The sequence below is a fragment of the Polypterus senegalus genome, chromosome 7 (genome assembly GCF_016835505.1).
Source record: "Polypterus senegalus isolate Bchr_013 chromosome 7, ASM1683550v1, whole genome shotgun sequence".
Taxonomy (NCBI): Eukaryota; Metazoa; Chordata; class Cladistia; order Polypteriformes; family Polypteridae; genus Polypterus; species Polypterus senegalus.
Window position 1 is genome coordinate 89,429,019 of NC_053160.1, and position 17,345 is coordinate 89,446,363.

General features: G+C 36.4%; 1 protein-coding gene across 3 annotated transcripts in view; it reads left to right on the plus strand.

Annotated features, from left to right (window-relative positions):
* The window catches only part of LOC120532703 (synuclein, alpha interacting protein), a 243,708-nt gene extending 229,643 nt beyond the window's left edge, over positions 1-14,065 (plus strand). Inside the window, exons 11-14 of one of the 3 annotated variants that reach the window (XM_039758999.1) lie at positions 2,677-3,745; positions 4,274-4,350; positions 5,126-5,189; positions 13,072-13,088. In XM_039758999.1, coding sequence (XP_039614933.1) covers positions 2,677-3,745; positions 4,274-4,350; positions 5,126-5,186 — 1,207 coding nt within the window. In that variant the 3' untranslated portion in view covers positions 5,187-5,189; positions 13,072-13,088. Of the gene's footprint in view, positions 1-2,676; positions 3,746-4,273; positions 4,351-5,125; positions 5,190-13,071 lie in introns of all 3 variants that reach the window. The other 2 variants (XM_039758998.1, XM_039759000.1) reach the window with 2 other exon arrangements.
* The last annotated feature ends 3,280 nt before the right edge of the window (positions 14,066-17,345 follow it).

A 17,345-nucleotide genomic window follows, 5' to 3' on the forward strand; every position in this document is an offset into this window, starting at 1 on the left:
AACAGCAATCAAAAAGTCCTGATTATCTGAAAACCTTTTCTCTAAATAACCACTATCCGAAAGTTTATAATTCGTTTCAAAATACCCATACGCTTGGAGGAATAGAATACCACTCTACCATCTTACATACTGAATATGCAATGACATTAGCTATGAAAATCTACAAATTGGAAGTGATTGCACCAAACATCTACAACATGATGACATCACTGAGATAATGATATAATTAAATATCTTTTGAAAAAACTAAATGTTCCCATGAAAATTGAATCAGGAATGACTTAATGTAAGAAAAAAACAACAGTCCTACAAAAGTCACCATAATTGCAACCCTGACCCTTAGGCTTTCTCTTAAATGGACAAGCAAAAGCCAAGACACTTGCCCATGGTGGGATAAAAGAGGAATTGCAGGCTTAGGGAAATATTGGTCTATAGCCTGTGATTCCCATTTTCCATCCCTACTTTTGTCCCTTTATTGCCCCTTCTGGTGATCTCTTCACATTGTCGGTGCACCTGCCCCTAGGGACTACAGCATGAGTATCAAACTAAATTCTGGAGGGCTGCAGTGGCTGTAAGTAGTTAGTTAGTTAGTTAGTTAGTTAGTTAGTTAGTTAGTTAGTTAGTTAGTTAGTTAGTTAGTTAGTTAATTACTAACCAGTTACTGATGCTAATTTAACAGATTCCTTTTGCCTTAATTAAAAATTGACTTTCCTGTTTATTGTATTTTTTCCCTAAACCAGCAGCCAAGCAATATAAGATGCAAAGTAAGCTAACAGATGATTGGCTAACTTAGGGTTCTCAAACAGTCTTGGAGTTCCACCAGTTTCACTGTAACTGATTTCCTATTTAGATACTGTTGAAAAATGTAATTTAATTTCATTACTTGTTAGTATGGTTATTCTGCCACACCAGTGACTTCTAAAACTGATTTTCTTTTTTCTGAGATTTCTATGCAAATTATTTGCAGACCACAGCAGATCAACCTTTCTCAGATCTTCACTTTTTTATCTTTTCAAGTATTTTATTGAGACCAATGGAATCTAATTAACCTGGGCATCTACTTTCTTGGCTCAGCAGGGTGGTACAGTGGTAGCCCTGCTGCCTTGCAGTGAGGAGACTGGAGTTTGCATTTCAGATAATGCCTGTGTGGAGTTTGCATGTTTTTCCTGTGTTTGTGCAGGTGTCCTTTAGGTGGTCCAGCTTCCTCCCAACTGTCCAATGCAGGTTAGGTGGATTGGTGATGCTAAACTGGCTGTGCTGTGTTGGTGGGTGTGAGTGGGTTTGCCCTGCAATAGACTGGCATCCTGTCCAGAGTTTGTTCCTGCCTTAAGCCCTATTCTAGCTGGGATAGACTCCAGCACCCTCAGACATGGGTTTGGATTAAACAGGCTTGAAAATGGCATGGCATCTATTGCCTTACTTTTCACATCATTACTGCTTGGCTGATGGTTAAAAAAATGAAACTTTTAAAATGCATGTCAAATACAATCAAGGCAACATAGTACCTAACATACATTAGTAATTGTTTTATACTGAAAAAAGTGTCTGGAATGAAAACTTGCAGCTACAGTAGCCCTACAGCAACCGAGTTTGATACCTATGAGTACTATCCTATATAACAGCAGTATCATTGAAACTACCTTCCCTGACAAGCCCCTATTTACAGAATAAATCATTAAATATTTTCCAAATTGTATATATTTACTGTATTTACTTGTTTGACACAAATATTTTGTAAAACTTATGAGTGATGGTTCATTGAGCTGCATTGCCACCCTGCAGTGTTTGCCTTCAGATTCACATCTTTACTTAAATCCATACCTGTGGATATTTACATAGACTCCAAATTTCAAGGATATTTAATTTATTACTGACTATATCAAATTACGAAGAGACTCTCAGATTTTTTTGACATCAATAGCTGCAGTTCAAACCAGCTAAGGAATATGCAAACTGAAATTACAGAAGTCAAATAACCTCATTAATTTGCATAAGTTGGGTTTTATGTTTGCATGTTAATTAGCCTGGACTTCATCCAGGGCATGGATTAGACTTCTGCACCATTAGACAAATTATATTGGTGGAAAAAATTAAACAGAAAGAGGAACAGTCAAGAACAATACAAGAGTGTGTAGTCTGTCCAGCTCTATACTTTAGGATATAAGAGTATGTGCTCTGCACAGTTCTGGTACTTTATGGTAGCAAAAGTCTCTAAAAAACCAAAAACTCACACATTATACCTATTTTGGGAAAATACATGTATGTTTTCTACGCTGTATTTGCAAAATAAATGTAGAGATACTACTGTATTGTTTTTCATTGCCTTTCAACTGAATGCCTAACTGACTCCATAGGTTCAGAAGCTTTCCTTTTGTTTCAACAGTCTACTGATCCTTAAAAATATGTATCTGTTTATTTAAACAACACAACCCTATTCCTTATCATTGCAATCACTAAGAAGATGCAATGAGGTTTTCAAAATTAATGAGTTATTGTAAATAAATAAATGAAGGATACATGTGTATCTCTTAATGGAAGATTGGCATAACTACAATTAATTTCCACTGACAAAGCGAGGGTAGTGATTTACAAAAGTATTTATTCATTCATTTGTATATTTTGCTTTGGAAAAACAATTCTAAATTCTATGTATTTTCTTTTTCTTTTGCTTCTTAGTTCACCTTTATCACCTTCAGCTACCAGACCTCAAGTGCCCTTTTCTCCTGAACAGAATGCACCCGAGTCAGGGAACTCAGCACTGCCAAGAAGTTGCATCAGCAGTCTGGTCAATAGACGGCTGATAAAACAGAAAGAGGAGGACGCTGATAAAATCTTGCGCCAGCTGCTTGGGAAAGAGATTGTGGATAATGTCTGCACTCAAGAAAAGCTATCTTTAGAGTTTCAAGATAGGCAAAAAGAGGGGGCTGGAGCTGGTCCCAGAATATTAAGAAGGATGCCAGCAGAAAAAAGAGAACTTAAGATTGCCAGGCTGAGGCAGATTATGCAGAGGTCACTTAGTGAGTCAGACACTGACAACTACAATTCAGAAGAGCAGAAGAACACTCCGGCAAAGAGAGCAGACAAACCTCGGCCACAACCGATTGTAGAAAATGTGGAATCTGCTGAGAATTTACACTTAATGATAAGAAAGCACACAACAAATTCTGGAAAAAGATATGCCTTTGCTACTGGATTGTCAAAGTCCATGGATGGGCAAAGTCCATCGCCTACTTCTGAAAGTAGTGACCCTGATTTTGAGTTGCTGTACCAAAGTGGAAGCCTACCTAGAACCTGTGCTACTGGTGAAGTACCTCCATCAGATGGGCAAAAGAGTACCACAAGTCCAAAAAGTGCCCTCAAATCACCATCTTCAAAACGCAGGACTTCTCAAAACTTGAAACTTAGGGTAACCTTTGAAGAACCTGTTGTGCACATTGAGCAAACTGAAGGTGACTCAAACAGTAACAAAAATAAAGAGAGTGAGAAAAATGCATCCAGAACTTCAGGCAGCGAATCTGGTGACTCCTGGAAAAGGCCTTTTGGAACATTTCGATCCATCATGGAGTCACTGAGTGGAAACCAGAACAATAACAACAATAACAATAATAATCATAGTAACAATAATTACCAGGCAGCTAATATTATGAAGACCTCCGCTTCTGGTTTACTTGCTCATCACATAGGAAGGAAAGTCACCGACTCAAAAGCAAACCAAATTACGCCACTAAAATTAAAGAACAAGACAGTGAGTGCAGTATAGTTTTGATATGAAATCTCAAAATGCACAATATGTTCTATATCTTTTTTGAAACAAATACTGCAAATTTGTCTTGTACTCCTTTAATTTTTTTTACAATAGCATTGTGTTTAAAACCTTAATTTACATTAAAGGACATCACTTAGAATGCCTGCTGTTTAAAAAAATATATAGATAAGTATTTAAATGTGATACTGTTAGGTATAAATTAACTCATTCAGTTAGCAAAACGTGTCATCCTACTGATAATTCTGTATTTCAGGACCTGTCATGCACATTCTCAGAGATTTAAATGCAAGCTACAGTTATCTAGTTTGAATGACCTGTTTCACCTGGAAATGCTGATGTATGCAGTTAGCTCAAGTTTTACAAAAATTACAACAGGCTGTGTTTAAAATGCTGTTGGCTGTTATGATCTGCTTGATGAGAAAATTGCTTAATGGTTGCATGTCTTGAATACTTGCCTGATAAAAGACAATAATTGCTTAAAATACATTTGCGCTGCACTTCTTTTAGGAGCCTTGCCTCTTCAGTTCCATGCACCCATCTTGCCTGATGATTACTGATGGCCTTGAAAGTATATACAATGCATGGTATGTGCTTGGGAAAGGTGTATATCTAAGAAAAATTGTCTTTCACTGCTGTGGTAATTCTGCTTTAATAAACAAAACTAACTTTAACTGCATGAAAAGAATAATTGCATGCATTAAAACAAAAGCAAAAAGCAGGAGGTAATACTATCTATCTATCTATCTATCTATCTATCTATCTATCTATCTATCTATCTATCTATCTATCTATCTATCTATCTATCATTCGTACCATGGATTGAGATTTCACAAATTAACTACTGTTGTGGGGAGCTCCTTTTAGTAAAATAATGTGGTTCTTTAGTTCCTTTTTTATTATTTCCTACTCTCTCTTCCCCTCTCAGGGGACATTTTAACCTCTGATAGTAAGTTCCATGTGTCCCTTTTATGGGACAAACATAGGGGTGTAGCCTAGTGCTCAAAGGTTGTAGCTTCTGTTGGGGTTAAAAAAAGAGACATGTCATTAAGACGTCAGCCATGTGGTTCTACCCTTTTATTGTCCCATTTAAATGGTTCCCTACAACAAAGTATTTGTGATCACTTCAATGTCTAGTGTGCTTCCATGAAAGTTTCTGTCTATGCATACATACATATAGTATATTTTGTCAGACCACATACTACTGCTACTTTTATGTTTTGCGATAATTCCTGGACTTTTGTTTTGATGACTAAGCTTACTTAGTTTTGGAGCTTTATTTAACTAAAGGTAGACACTTGATAGCCACAGAATGAAGTCTTTATCTCTTCCACCAAGGTAACAAGTTCATTCCTTTTCTAGGATGGTAACAAGGTTGGCATTATCTTCAAGCTGGACTTTGTCCTGGGTCATTTCTATTTAAAAGGTGAAGATGGTTGACATACCCCACTTCCTCACAACCAAACGGAATCTGTGAGAACTGAATGGGCAAGAAAAACTGAGCACACAGATTCATTGTTTGAAATCCTCGTTTGGTTAAAAGTAGTCCTTTTTTCTAAAACACATGGGTTACTTCCCCTAGCTCTACAGTATATATTGTTTAAATTATTCAGTGTATTAAATAGAAAGAGAAGTAGTTTAGTAAGAATTAGCTAATGTACGAAAGTAAGCAAGCCTTTAAATTAATTGAGATGGTCCTTTATCGGCTATGACATTTCCTAGTGAAACTAATCACTTGCTAATAACTAAATACCATTTTTTCTCATTCCTTTTCACAAAATATGTGGCTTCAATGTTTTTGGCTGTCTTGTAACACGTTACTCTGGGTCTTAACACAACATTCTGCACACTGACTTGACTACTGCAAAACACCATCATCTTCTGCATACCCCAGTTTTGCTTTAACAGTTATGTGCATTGTCATGCTGGTATGATATCAGATGGGTGACTTCTCATGAACACGGAGGACATGATGTTTCCTCCTGAATGTTTTGGAAGGACTTCAATTATAGTACTAGTAGTAATAGAGGTAGTATTAGTAGTAGTAGTAGGTAGAAGTACAGTAGTACTGTTGAATAGTGAGCAGAACTGATTTTCAGAAAAAGCAACCATAAATCAGGATTCCCATTTCTATTCTTTTAATATTATTTTGTAGATACACAATGAAAGATTTTTGTCAAACATGGCATTTATTCATTTTAGTTCTGTTTGTAGAGTGATAACATTATTCTAACGTTCAACGAGATATTTTCAGACAGTCTTTTGCAAATGTAATGCCATCAGCAAATTTCTTTTCTGAAGGAAAATATGTTTTGTTAGCTTGGATAAGTTTCAGACCCACTTTCCTAAAGGTGTGAGGAAAAAAAAATATGATTTTGCTTCCAAACTCATAACTGTAATATTTGCACTGAATAACTAGGAGGTCATTAAATGTTTTTGCACTTTTTTTGGATTAATTCGACCATGACAATTTTATGGGTTGACTTCTGCTATACAGTGCTAAAATTATTCTGATTGGATAAACCTGCTGAAAAATTGAACCAGCAAACATCCAACAGGCAAAAAAAAGATTAACATAATTATAAGTTTGTGCATACAAATATTCGTAGCAGAGTAAAAATGGAAACCTGATATCAGTCAGGAACAGTGACCTCTGCGGAAGTAACCCCCAAGGAAGACAAGAATAGTTCAATCAATCAGTCTTTATTCAGTCACAGATGAGTACATGGATTCTACGTTGCAAGGTAGAAGAGCAAAGTTCCATTTTTTCAGGCGGCTTTTAATATTTTCTCCCTCTTCCTTCCCCTTACTTGTGAAAAAGCATAATATCGTTTCATTTTAAATTGCACAAAACGGCCAACCGTTTCTGTTTTGTGCACGTTGCAGATGTGGCCCTAAAGAAGGAAAAGTTATCTTTCCTGTTTCTACCAGACGCATTCTAAATAAAGAAGCTGCCCTAGTTCTGCTTACTGCAACTTGTCTTATGACAGACGCCTGTATGAATAACCTGCCATTATAACAAAACAGCCTTTAACCCTTGGTAGCTTGCAAGCAGTTAAACTTTCTTTCACACCTCACCACCCTCATATGGAATCATGACATTCTTGGCTATAGTAATGTTGATTGAGCTACAAGATCTTCTTGGTGAGATGTTGCGTCAATGTGAGTTTTAGGCCTAATTCACACTTACGTGTACAGAGAGATGCATGTCAATGCATGTACATTTTCCATGAGTTTTTGTGCATTTACATGTATTTACAATGTAAATAATTTTCATTCACAATTTTGCACATATTTATCTGCAATTTCTTCATGCATTTGCATAAGTAAATAAGAATTTCTAATGAAAAACAAATTACCAGAATTATTTCCTGATATGTGTACACATATTGTTGAGCCTTGTGACATTTCTTGTGTTATTCCAACAGTACAGTTCCCTACATTATTATTTATGATGATGGCAGTAGTAATCCTGAAGATATGTCTAAAACAGAGATGATATTGGACACATTTCCTCTGTGGCACTTGGAGTGTGCATGGTCTCAGCCATATCTGCAGTATTAATACAGTGAATGTTGTGTTTTTGTGTTTCTACATGTAGATAAAATATGTGTCACGTCACATTTTTTAAAAACGCATTACATTTCTCAATGTTGATATGAACAGGGGTACTAATCAGAGTATTATTGATTTTAATGGTGGGCTGCAGATATGCAGCTAAGGAAATAATGCAGCAAAATGCAGATATGTGAACATTCCCAAAGGGCAGACTGAGAAATCATTAGTATACACAACATGGAAAACATTAAGTCCATGTGAGAAGTCAGATTATTCTTCCAGTGTCCTTATGGGTATTCCTCTGGGCCCTCTTTATTATAAAGACCTACAAATAACATTAAGTAATGACTCTGCATTAGCCAGTATGACTGAATGAATAAACTTCCTCCTCAATGGATGGGCACCATGTGCTAGGTTAGGTCTAGGCTTGTGACCATAGGTCCTAAGATAGGCTCTGGCTCTTCGGAATACATGGCTGTTGGAAAAAAAAATGTAGTTCACTTTTTTCCACTATCATGTATTGTACATCTGTAAATCTGAACCAGTCAGGTCCTGAACAAAAAAAAAAATGTTTTGTTAGTGAGAACAGACACCTTGGCCTCTTCATTGTTTACATGACCACTAAGGAGAATGTACTTAATTTTTAAATGTAGTATTATAAAAAAAGGTGAGTATTTAGACAAGTGTTTTTTTATTGTTTAAACCATCCAATCAGTCATAAACAATAACATACAGTATTATATCAGACTTTTCCACATTCCACTTTTATAGATCAGTTATATTCAAATAATTCCCTCCAATTTTTTGGTTTACCATTTGGATTGGTTTAAATACATTTGTACTAAAATTGGTCCATGGCACATTTTCAAAGTGTTTGTTTTCAAAATGCCTTCCAGAGTGATGTTTTTTGCATGAAAATTTTGGTAGGACCATACAAGGATTTTCCTATATGTGTTATAAATTCTCTCACATAAACATTAACTTATCTAATTGACAATATCTCAAATTTAACGCAGTCCTCCTTAGCTGTTGGTGAAAATTAAGATGCAGCGTAATGTCTTGTGAACAATGCATTCTTGATATTGATCTCTTTTATTTTTTTTCTTTTCAAATTAATGTGGCTACCTACAAGGGAGCAAATAGCATTGAACTTTTCATATGTCTTCACTGACATGTGCCACACATGGCCTCAACTGTGAAAAGCTCAAACCAGAGGTGCATAGGCACAGTTAAAAAAAAATATAAATGAATACAGCCAATGACCTTAAGGCCCTGTCGCTAAGCTGAAAAGTTCAAGTCGTAAATGTGCACACACCTAAGGGTATGGAGAACACTGCAGGGCCAATTAGTCCAATCCCTAATCCAGAAATGCAGTATCTGGTGAAGACAGGATCACATCTGAGCTTCACAAAAAGCAGTTTTCACAAGATGCAGTATTTTTCCCGATTAGTAATTACACTCAGAATATGATAGAATACTGGAAAAATGGTTAAGAAAATAAAACAGAGGGTTGTTTTAAACATTTTAATAACACGTTACATTACTGAAGGAAGCTTATTAATTATTTTTTCAGGCTCTGCCCATTGGCCCTTTGATAAGATTTAAGATGCAATAGAATGAACTTTCATTTACTGAACGAATGTTATGAAATTTTTATTTGAATTCATAGTTGTAAATGTCAAAGTAATTCTTATATTTATTTATTTATTTTAAATAATTATTTGCATGGATTTTAGTCTCAGCAATTGTGTAAATGAGTCTTTAGTTAATATTTAATTGTATTATAGACACTTTTAGCAAACACACATGGTTTATTGGGGATGTGAATGATTGTTAGGGGCCAGAGTCTATCCCTGCAGCTTTGGGAACAAGAAAGGAGAACACAAAACCATCTCATGGCACACTCACACACACCCATCCAATGCCAATGTAGAATCACCAACTAACCTGCTGGTACACTTGGATTAGATCACCCAGCGAAAAAACAATATCACAAGAATATGAAAACACCACACAGAAAGTAACCGGATGTAGGATTTGAACTGAGGACATTGAATTTGTGATTAGATAGATAGCAGTCTGCGGTGGGTTGGCACCCTGCCCAGGATTGGTTCCTGCCTTGTGCCCTGTGTTGGCTGGGATTGGCTCCAGCAGACCCCCGTGACCCTGTATTCGGATTCAGCGGGTTAGAAAATGGATGGATGGATAGATAGCAGTGTTCACGCTCCTCTGTGGTGCCTTACTGCTATGAGCAGAAAAGGGATGGTTGACCAATGCCTACTAGGATTAGTAGAAATTATTAATATTTGTCACACTATTTTAAATATAAAAGTATGCAAATAATAGAGATGCATTATTTAAAAAATGATGTCAAAACATAAACAGTGCTTTACAAATGCATGTGCATTGCTATTTGTTTACCACAGTCTGTACGACATGAATTTACTTGGGTGAAGTTAATAACAGTAAATGGCCTGTGTCAGATTTCAAAAATTTAACAGCTTGGTCTGCCCACAGCATTCCTCTGTGAGAGCCAGATCCCGAAAACTTTAGTTTCAATCCATTTTTAGGATGGCAATTAAAGTCTCATTGGCTAAACTTTTTTATACAGAAATGCTTTTAGGCAATGCAAAAAATTTCCTTTAGATGATCAGTATATCTTTGTCAACTGGATAACTTTATACATGAGTTTTGCATTGAAAAATAATCTGACTGTTACTAGTGAAGTGAATTACCAAAAAAACCGTTGCTACTGATTTTTTTAAAAATTCATGTTTATTTTATTATCTTGAACAGTTTTTGCATTATAATGCCATTTACAATGATGCAACCCATGTTCTATATGCATAAAAAAAACCATCCTGCAATTTAGTGCCAAGACCATCAAAAATCTGTGGAATTACTGTGACTCTACATTTTTATACAGATGGTCAGCAAATAAGAAAACACCTGCAGCGTCCAATGTGGTCTTGTTTTGTCTCAAGACATACTATTGTAATTCATAATTATTTACACAGTGACTTAACAGCTCCACATTTTGAGGTGGCTATACAAGTGCATCAGGCAGAATGATCTCTGTCCATCACCCATGCTTACCATGATTTATTTTATTTAATTCAGACTGTTTTGCTCCTGGAGTTTCCTGGATGGGACCCAGCACCACATCCCTATCAGCCATGAGAAGGAAATTAAAGTATTCAGAAAATGAATGATTGATTATGTTATTGATTAACTTATTAAATTTAACTTTGACTTTAAGTAGGCATCCTATCCATCTTTTAAAACACTACAGTCTACATTATAATTCTGTAAAGTGTATATCAAAAGTCAACATGTTCTCTTATAAGAATATCTTGTAATCAATGATATTTACATGAAAAACAAAGGGATTGTTTTTAGGTCAAATAATTAAAAGTGAAAGAAAACTTCAAATGCTCTGTTTCAATTAGTTGGTTTGCCATTTAACTAAAAGCCTTGGGAAAACACCTTTTGTTTTGATCACTGAAATAAGTCTACTTATATCAATCTACCTGTAGATTGCTATGCTCTCAGTAAACCTAGCATATATATATATGAGCAAGAAAAATTGTAGAAAAGGACACAAAAAATGACATTAAAAAGTTCCTACACTACAGGCTACACTGTTTAATGATGTTTTTTAGTGTTTTGTTTATTTGTATGTTTGCTTGCTTGTTTGTTTGTAAAAATACAACATATTTCAAATGCACCACTCTTTTATATCCAAACAGTAGTAGGTGGGTTTAGAGGCAGGACATGGACAATGTTGAATGTCCTTGATATCTTTTCGGCTCTGAGGGTAGAAGCAAAGGATAGCTGGCTGACTTTATCTCATCCACTTCTTAATGTGCATTAATGCACGTTGTTAAAATTATATTTAAATCATCAACATTATGTGTCTGTGGTGGGCTAGTGCCCTGCCCAGGGATTTTTTCCTGCCTTGTGCCCTGTGTTGGCTGGGATTGGCTCCAGGAGACCCCCGTGACCCTGTGTTAGGATGTAGCGGGTTGGATAATGGATGGATGGATGGAACATTGTGTGTATATTTTTTGGTAACACTTTAGTTTAAGTACTGCAAAAATGCATCTATTACTTATTTATTATTATGTAACAAGACCTTAACATACACTTTTTTGGGTGTTCATAACATTTACAAAGCACCAGTAAAGTGTTTATTCATCTCTGCAATGTGACCTTCTAAGAAAACTTCACTTTGGAGTGGTCTGAGGTGGCCTAACTGAGACACATTTCTCTTGATATTACATATTTAGTATTCTTCATATTAACAAGTCATTTTACCATTGTGTCAGTATTCTACACTGCACCGAGATGAATAACCAATCTACTGATGTTTACAAGTATTATGAAGACCAAAAGAAACCTTTGTTAAGGTCTTGTTACATAAGAGTAAATGAGAAATATCTGCATCTTTGCAGTGCCTAAAGTGTTTTTTAAAGTGTCATTTAAAGTGTCATTTTTATGTTGTATATTTTTAAAGACATAGTTAAAAAATAATATCCTGTTGCTTCCAATGGAAACAATAAATACATATTTTATTGTAAGATCTAATCTAATGCTAATACAAAATAATTTTAGGTTTTATTTAATTTGTTAGCTTGAAAATTTGGCTTGAATGGTATGTTACAGATACGGAGTACATTACTTTTATTTTTTTGGGATATAAGGTTTTAGTCAATTGATCTTTACTTTATGATGATTAATGATACTAAACCCATTGTCAGGCAAAAAGAATTACAGTATAGTGCTAAAAATACGAACTAAATTAGCACCGTAAACTCAACACTGTTGACAGAAATAAAAACTACTACTGAAAGAAACCAAGAGGAGCTTGGGTTCAGTGTGTCTGTCCATTAATTCATTAATACGCCTGCTTAACCCAAACCAGGGTTGTAAGCACCGGATCTTGTCCCAGTAGCACTGGGTGTACAGTACATGGTGTGACTCCACTGGGTGACACACACGCATCCCCACACACTGAGCAAGTTCTCCATGGCCAGTTAACCGACCAAGCACATCTTTTTTGGTTTCCATTTATGTTTAATCAGTCTTTATCATTTTCTCTGTGTGTTTTAACAAATCTGCAATTATATGTGTACCAATTCTGTATTTTGTAATTAGTATAACCTGTCCTTATATTTTAACTGAGAATTGTTCACAGTGCTCTGCACCTGCACTCGGTGAACTGCACTATATAAAAATAAGTTGCATTGTATTGCATCTTTGAGATGTAAGAGCAGAACAGTATGGATGTGTACTTCATAAGTTTTAATGCTATAAAAAGCAGATTTATAACTCAAACACACACTGCAACATAAGATTTACATGTTAAGTGGCCTGACAGGCTTAGAGTGCCCGTATTTGTGAGATGTCCTGTATACTATTCACAGTTGGTTCCTGTTTTGTGCTCAGTGTTACGGATTGCAGCTGCCAGTAATGGAGGCAGCACGTTCAATAGACTGATGGATTTAAACAAAAAAGTTACAGATCGCTTCAAGTTGTAGCTGGCAGGTCAAGCAGAAAAATATGTGCAATAAAAATGCATTTTTCCATTATTTTCATCCAAAGAACAAATAAAGGTATCTTCTGTTTTTGCAGTAAATATTAGGTACATTCTGTACACCACACATAAAAAGGAAAAATGCCCTTAAGGGAATGCTGATTTATTTATCTATTGGACTAAAATTGTTTTTCTTTCTTTTTTTTCTCATCAGCACTAATGAGGGGAACAGCTGCTCTCCAAAGAGCACAGTGGACAAAAAAGAAGACTCCGGATTGCACGAGTTTTTTCTCTGAGGTGCCTTGCGAGTTTTCTACGTTATGATTCTGGGACTGTTTTTTTTCTCATTTAAGTTGAAGACAACTCCTTTTGGAGAAAGAAGACAGAATTTGAACATAAACCTATACATTTTTTTAATATTAAAGGCCAGGTGCTTCCATACATCCTCCTGCACTCAAGGAAAATGTTGATTTTTCTAATTCCTTTTACTGTATGTGCTGGCTTTTTCTATAGGATCTGTACAAATGTATGCACTTTTCAGATGCAGCTAAATTCTTGAAAATATTTTTAAGTGTATTTTGCAAATAAAATGGAATTGACAGAAGTATGAAGATGCAATTGTTTCTGAAATACTGAGCAACAAAGTGTTTTTGTAATAATCTTTTAAAAAATATGCATGCTTTTTTAAAAGAAATCAATCAACTGTTAGGAGTAGGATAGTTTATTTGTTAGTTATAATTACACAATTCTTTGGGATGTTAAATCTTCAGGTTACTGTGCTAGTCTGTTGCCTTTTATGCAAACTCATTTTATTCCAAAATGTGAGAAATAGACTTTAATTTTTTAGATCTGCTTACTTAGCACTATTTGTTAAAGTTTGAATTATGATGGACTCATTAAGGTGATTTGGACTGTGTTTTTGGTGATACTGTAGTATTCTGTTGATTGGAATCTGAGCCTTTGAAATTAAACATGCAATCTAATGGTGAGTATAGAAGATAATGGCTGATTAACTGCATACATCTTTCTGAACAAAGGCTTGCTGCTTTTGTAATGAAATTACATTTCTGTATTAGAAATGGGAACTGTTTTAAAAATGATCTGTTTTACATTTTTTGTAATAATTATTTTGTACTGTATATCGTAATCATTCAGATACTAAAAATGGCAGTGCAATACTAGAAGGAATAAAATTTCTTAAACCAAAATGGCTACCTTATTTTATGGACATCAAGTAAAACTTCATTAGAAAAACAGAAGATTTTTGATGAGAACAGCCCAGCAAAGCTTGCCAGTCCTATCCACTTAATTCCTCCAAAATAACATCAAGTCTAGTCTTGAAGGTCCCTAAAGTCCTACCATTTTCCACACAACTTGGTAACGTATTACATGTGTCTATGGTTCCCTGTGTAAAGAATTACTTTGTAATATTTGTGTGAAATTTACTCTTAGCAGGTTTCCAACTGTGTCTGTGTATATTGATGAACTAATTTTACAGTAACAGTCTCCATCGACTGTACTAATTCCTTTCAACATGTTGAAAATGTCTCATCTTAATCTACTTTTGCTTAATCTGAAAAGGCTCAGCTCTTTTAATCTTTCCTCATGACTTATCCCCTGTACCCCTAGAATCAGCCTAGTCGCTCTTCTCAGGACCTTTTCTAGTGCTGCTATGTCATTTCTGTATCCTGGAGACCAAAACTGCACAGTGTAATCCAGATGAGGTCTAACCAGCATGTTATAACGCATCAGCAAAACCTCTTTTGACTTGCACTCCAGATATTGTGCTGCATAACCTCACATTCTGTTAACCTTCTTAATGGCTTTTGAACACTGTCTGGAAGTTGATAGCGTAGAGTCCACTACAACTCCTAAATCCTTTCAATGAACAGTATTTTCAGTTCTATGACTTCTCATAGTATAATTCAAATGTGAACATTTTTACTGTCTACATGTAATACTTTACATTTATTTATGTTAAATTTAATCCGCCTCAAATCTGCTCAAGATTACATGCCATCCAAGTCCCTTTATAATGATTCAATGGATTCTACATTATCTGCCTATATATATATATATATATATATATATATATATATATATATATATATATATATATATATATATATATATATATATATATATATACCTGTATATAAAGAAAGCATTCCCAGCACTGAACCCTGCAGGATACCACTTTTACTATCATCCAGTTCTGATAAGGTTCATCACCCACTAACCTTCTTCTTCCTGTGTTTAGCCAATTTTGCACCCATCTATACACTACACCCTCACCTCCCACTTATTTTAATTTGATGCCCAATCACTCATCTGCCACTTTATCAAAGGCTCTCTGAACATCCAGATAAATAATATCATATACTCCTCTTTGATCATATCCTTTTGTTGCTTCCTTATTGAATTCAAGTATTTTAGTGAAACATGACCTCACTTGTCTGAACCCATGCTGACTGTTCAGTAAAAACCCTCTTCTTGCCACGTGCTGCTCAATCTTATCCTTAATAGTTCCTTCCATTATTTTACCTGTGATCCATGTTACGCTTACTGGCCTAAAGTTGCTTGGATCTGCTCAACAACCCTTTTTAGGTGGTGGAATAATATTTGCTATTTTCCAATCCTACGGAATTCTACAGTACTTAGTGACTTTCTAAAAATATCTGTCAAGGGTTTATATCTGTACTGACTATCCTCCTTAGATACTTGAAGATGAATATTGTCTGGTTGTGGTGATTAATTTGATTTTAGCCTACATAAGCTAAGCTGTACTTCTCCCGCTACACATTTCAAGTCACTAAGTACCTCCGTAGTAGTGCTTATTACTGCTGGGAGGTTATCCTCTCATGTAAGTACTTCAGAAAAATGCAAGATTGGAGCATTTGCTATTTCACTGTATGTGTATTTTAATTCCCCTATAGTGTTCCTAATATGGTTCCCTCCTCTTTGACTGTTAACTACTAAAATATTAAAAGAAAGTCTTAAAAGAATCTCTGTGAAGACTTTCTCCAAGTACTGTTTTGTGATATTTCAGAAGCAGACAAAAATGTATCTATGTGTTTTCCTAACAACTCTTACAGAACTTTCCCCAGCAGCCACATACTGTAAGTGTTGCTACTCCGTTTGTCAATCTAAAGAACATGACCTGGAACTGAAGCAAGCCTTCAAGCATTTAGTCGCTTCCTACACTCAAATGCCTATCACATCAGCACTGGGCAGAACACAACAACCAACTCTGGACACGATGTTAGTATGCTGAACACTGCAGTCTGGAGCTGTGAGGCAGAGGTGCTAACAACAGTGCCACTGCCAAAGTCTGGATTATATACACACAAATTATTGTTTGGAGTTTCAGGATCCGTAGTTAGTTACACAACATATGCAAGACATGTCTTCCGACGAAGTGACCTTTAAATCTTAAAAATACAAACATTGCTGTAGTGAGAACTGAAACATCCCTAAATGACAGAACTTTTCATTTTTGTAATTTGAATGGCAAAAGTCTATTCGGGGGATCTGGAGAGGAGGGTCTGTCGGATAGTTGAACCTCAGATTCAGGAGGAACAGTGTGGTTTTCGTCCTGGTCGCGGAACAGTGGACCAGCTCTTCACCCTTAGCAGAGTCCTGGAGGGTGCATGGGAGTTTTCCCAACCAGTCTACATGTGTTTTGTGGACTTGGAAGAGGCGTTCGACCGTGTCCCTCTGGGAATCCTGTGGGGGGTGCTCCGGGAGTATGGGGTACCGGGCCCCCTAATAAGAGCTGTTCGGTCCCTGTACAACCAGTGTCAGAGCTTGGTCCGCATTGCAGTAAGTCAAACCCGTTTCCAGTGAGAGTTGGACTCCGTCAGGGCTACCCTTTGTCACCGATTCTGTTCACAACTTTTATGGACAGAATTTTTAGGCACAGCCAGGGTGTTGAGGGGGTCCGGTGTTTGGTGGACTCAGGATTGGGTCACTGCTTTTTGCAGATGATGTTGTCCTGTTTGCTTCATCAGGCCGTGATCTTCAGCTCTCTCTGAATCGGTTCGCAGCTGAGTGTGAAGTGGCTGGGATGGGAATCACCACCTCCAAATCCGAGACCATGGTCCTCAGCTGGAAAAGGGTGGAGTGCCCTCTCAGGGTTGGGAGAGAGATCCTGCCCCAAGTGGAAGAGTTCAAGTATCTCGGGGTCTTGTTCACAAGTGAGGGAAGAATGGAGCGTGAGATCGACAGGCGGATCTGTGCGGCGTCCGCAGTGATGCGGGCTCTTCATCAGTCTGTTGTGGTGAAAAAATGGCTTACCCGTAAGGCAAAGCTCTCAATTTACCAGTCGATCCTACCTTCACCTATGGTCATGAGCTATGGGTAGTGACCGAAAGAATGAGATCGCGAATACAAGCGGCTGAAATGAGTTTCCTTTGCAGGGTGTCTGGGCTTTCCCTTAAAGATAGGGTGAGAAGCTCAGTCATCCAGGAGGGGCTCAGAGTAGGGCCG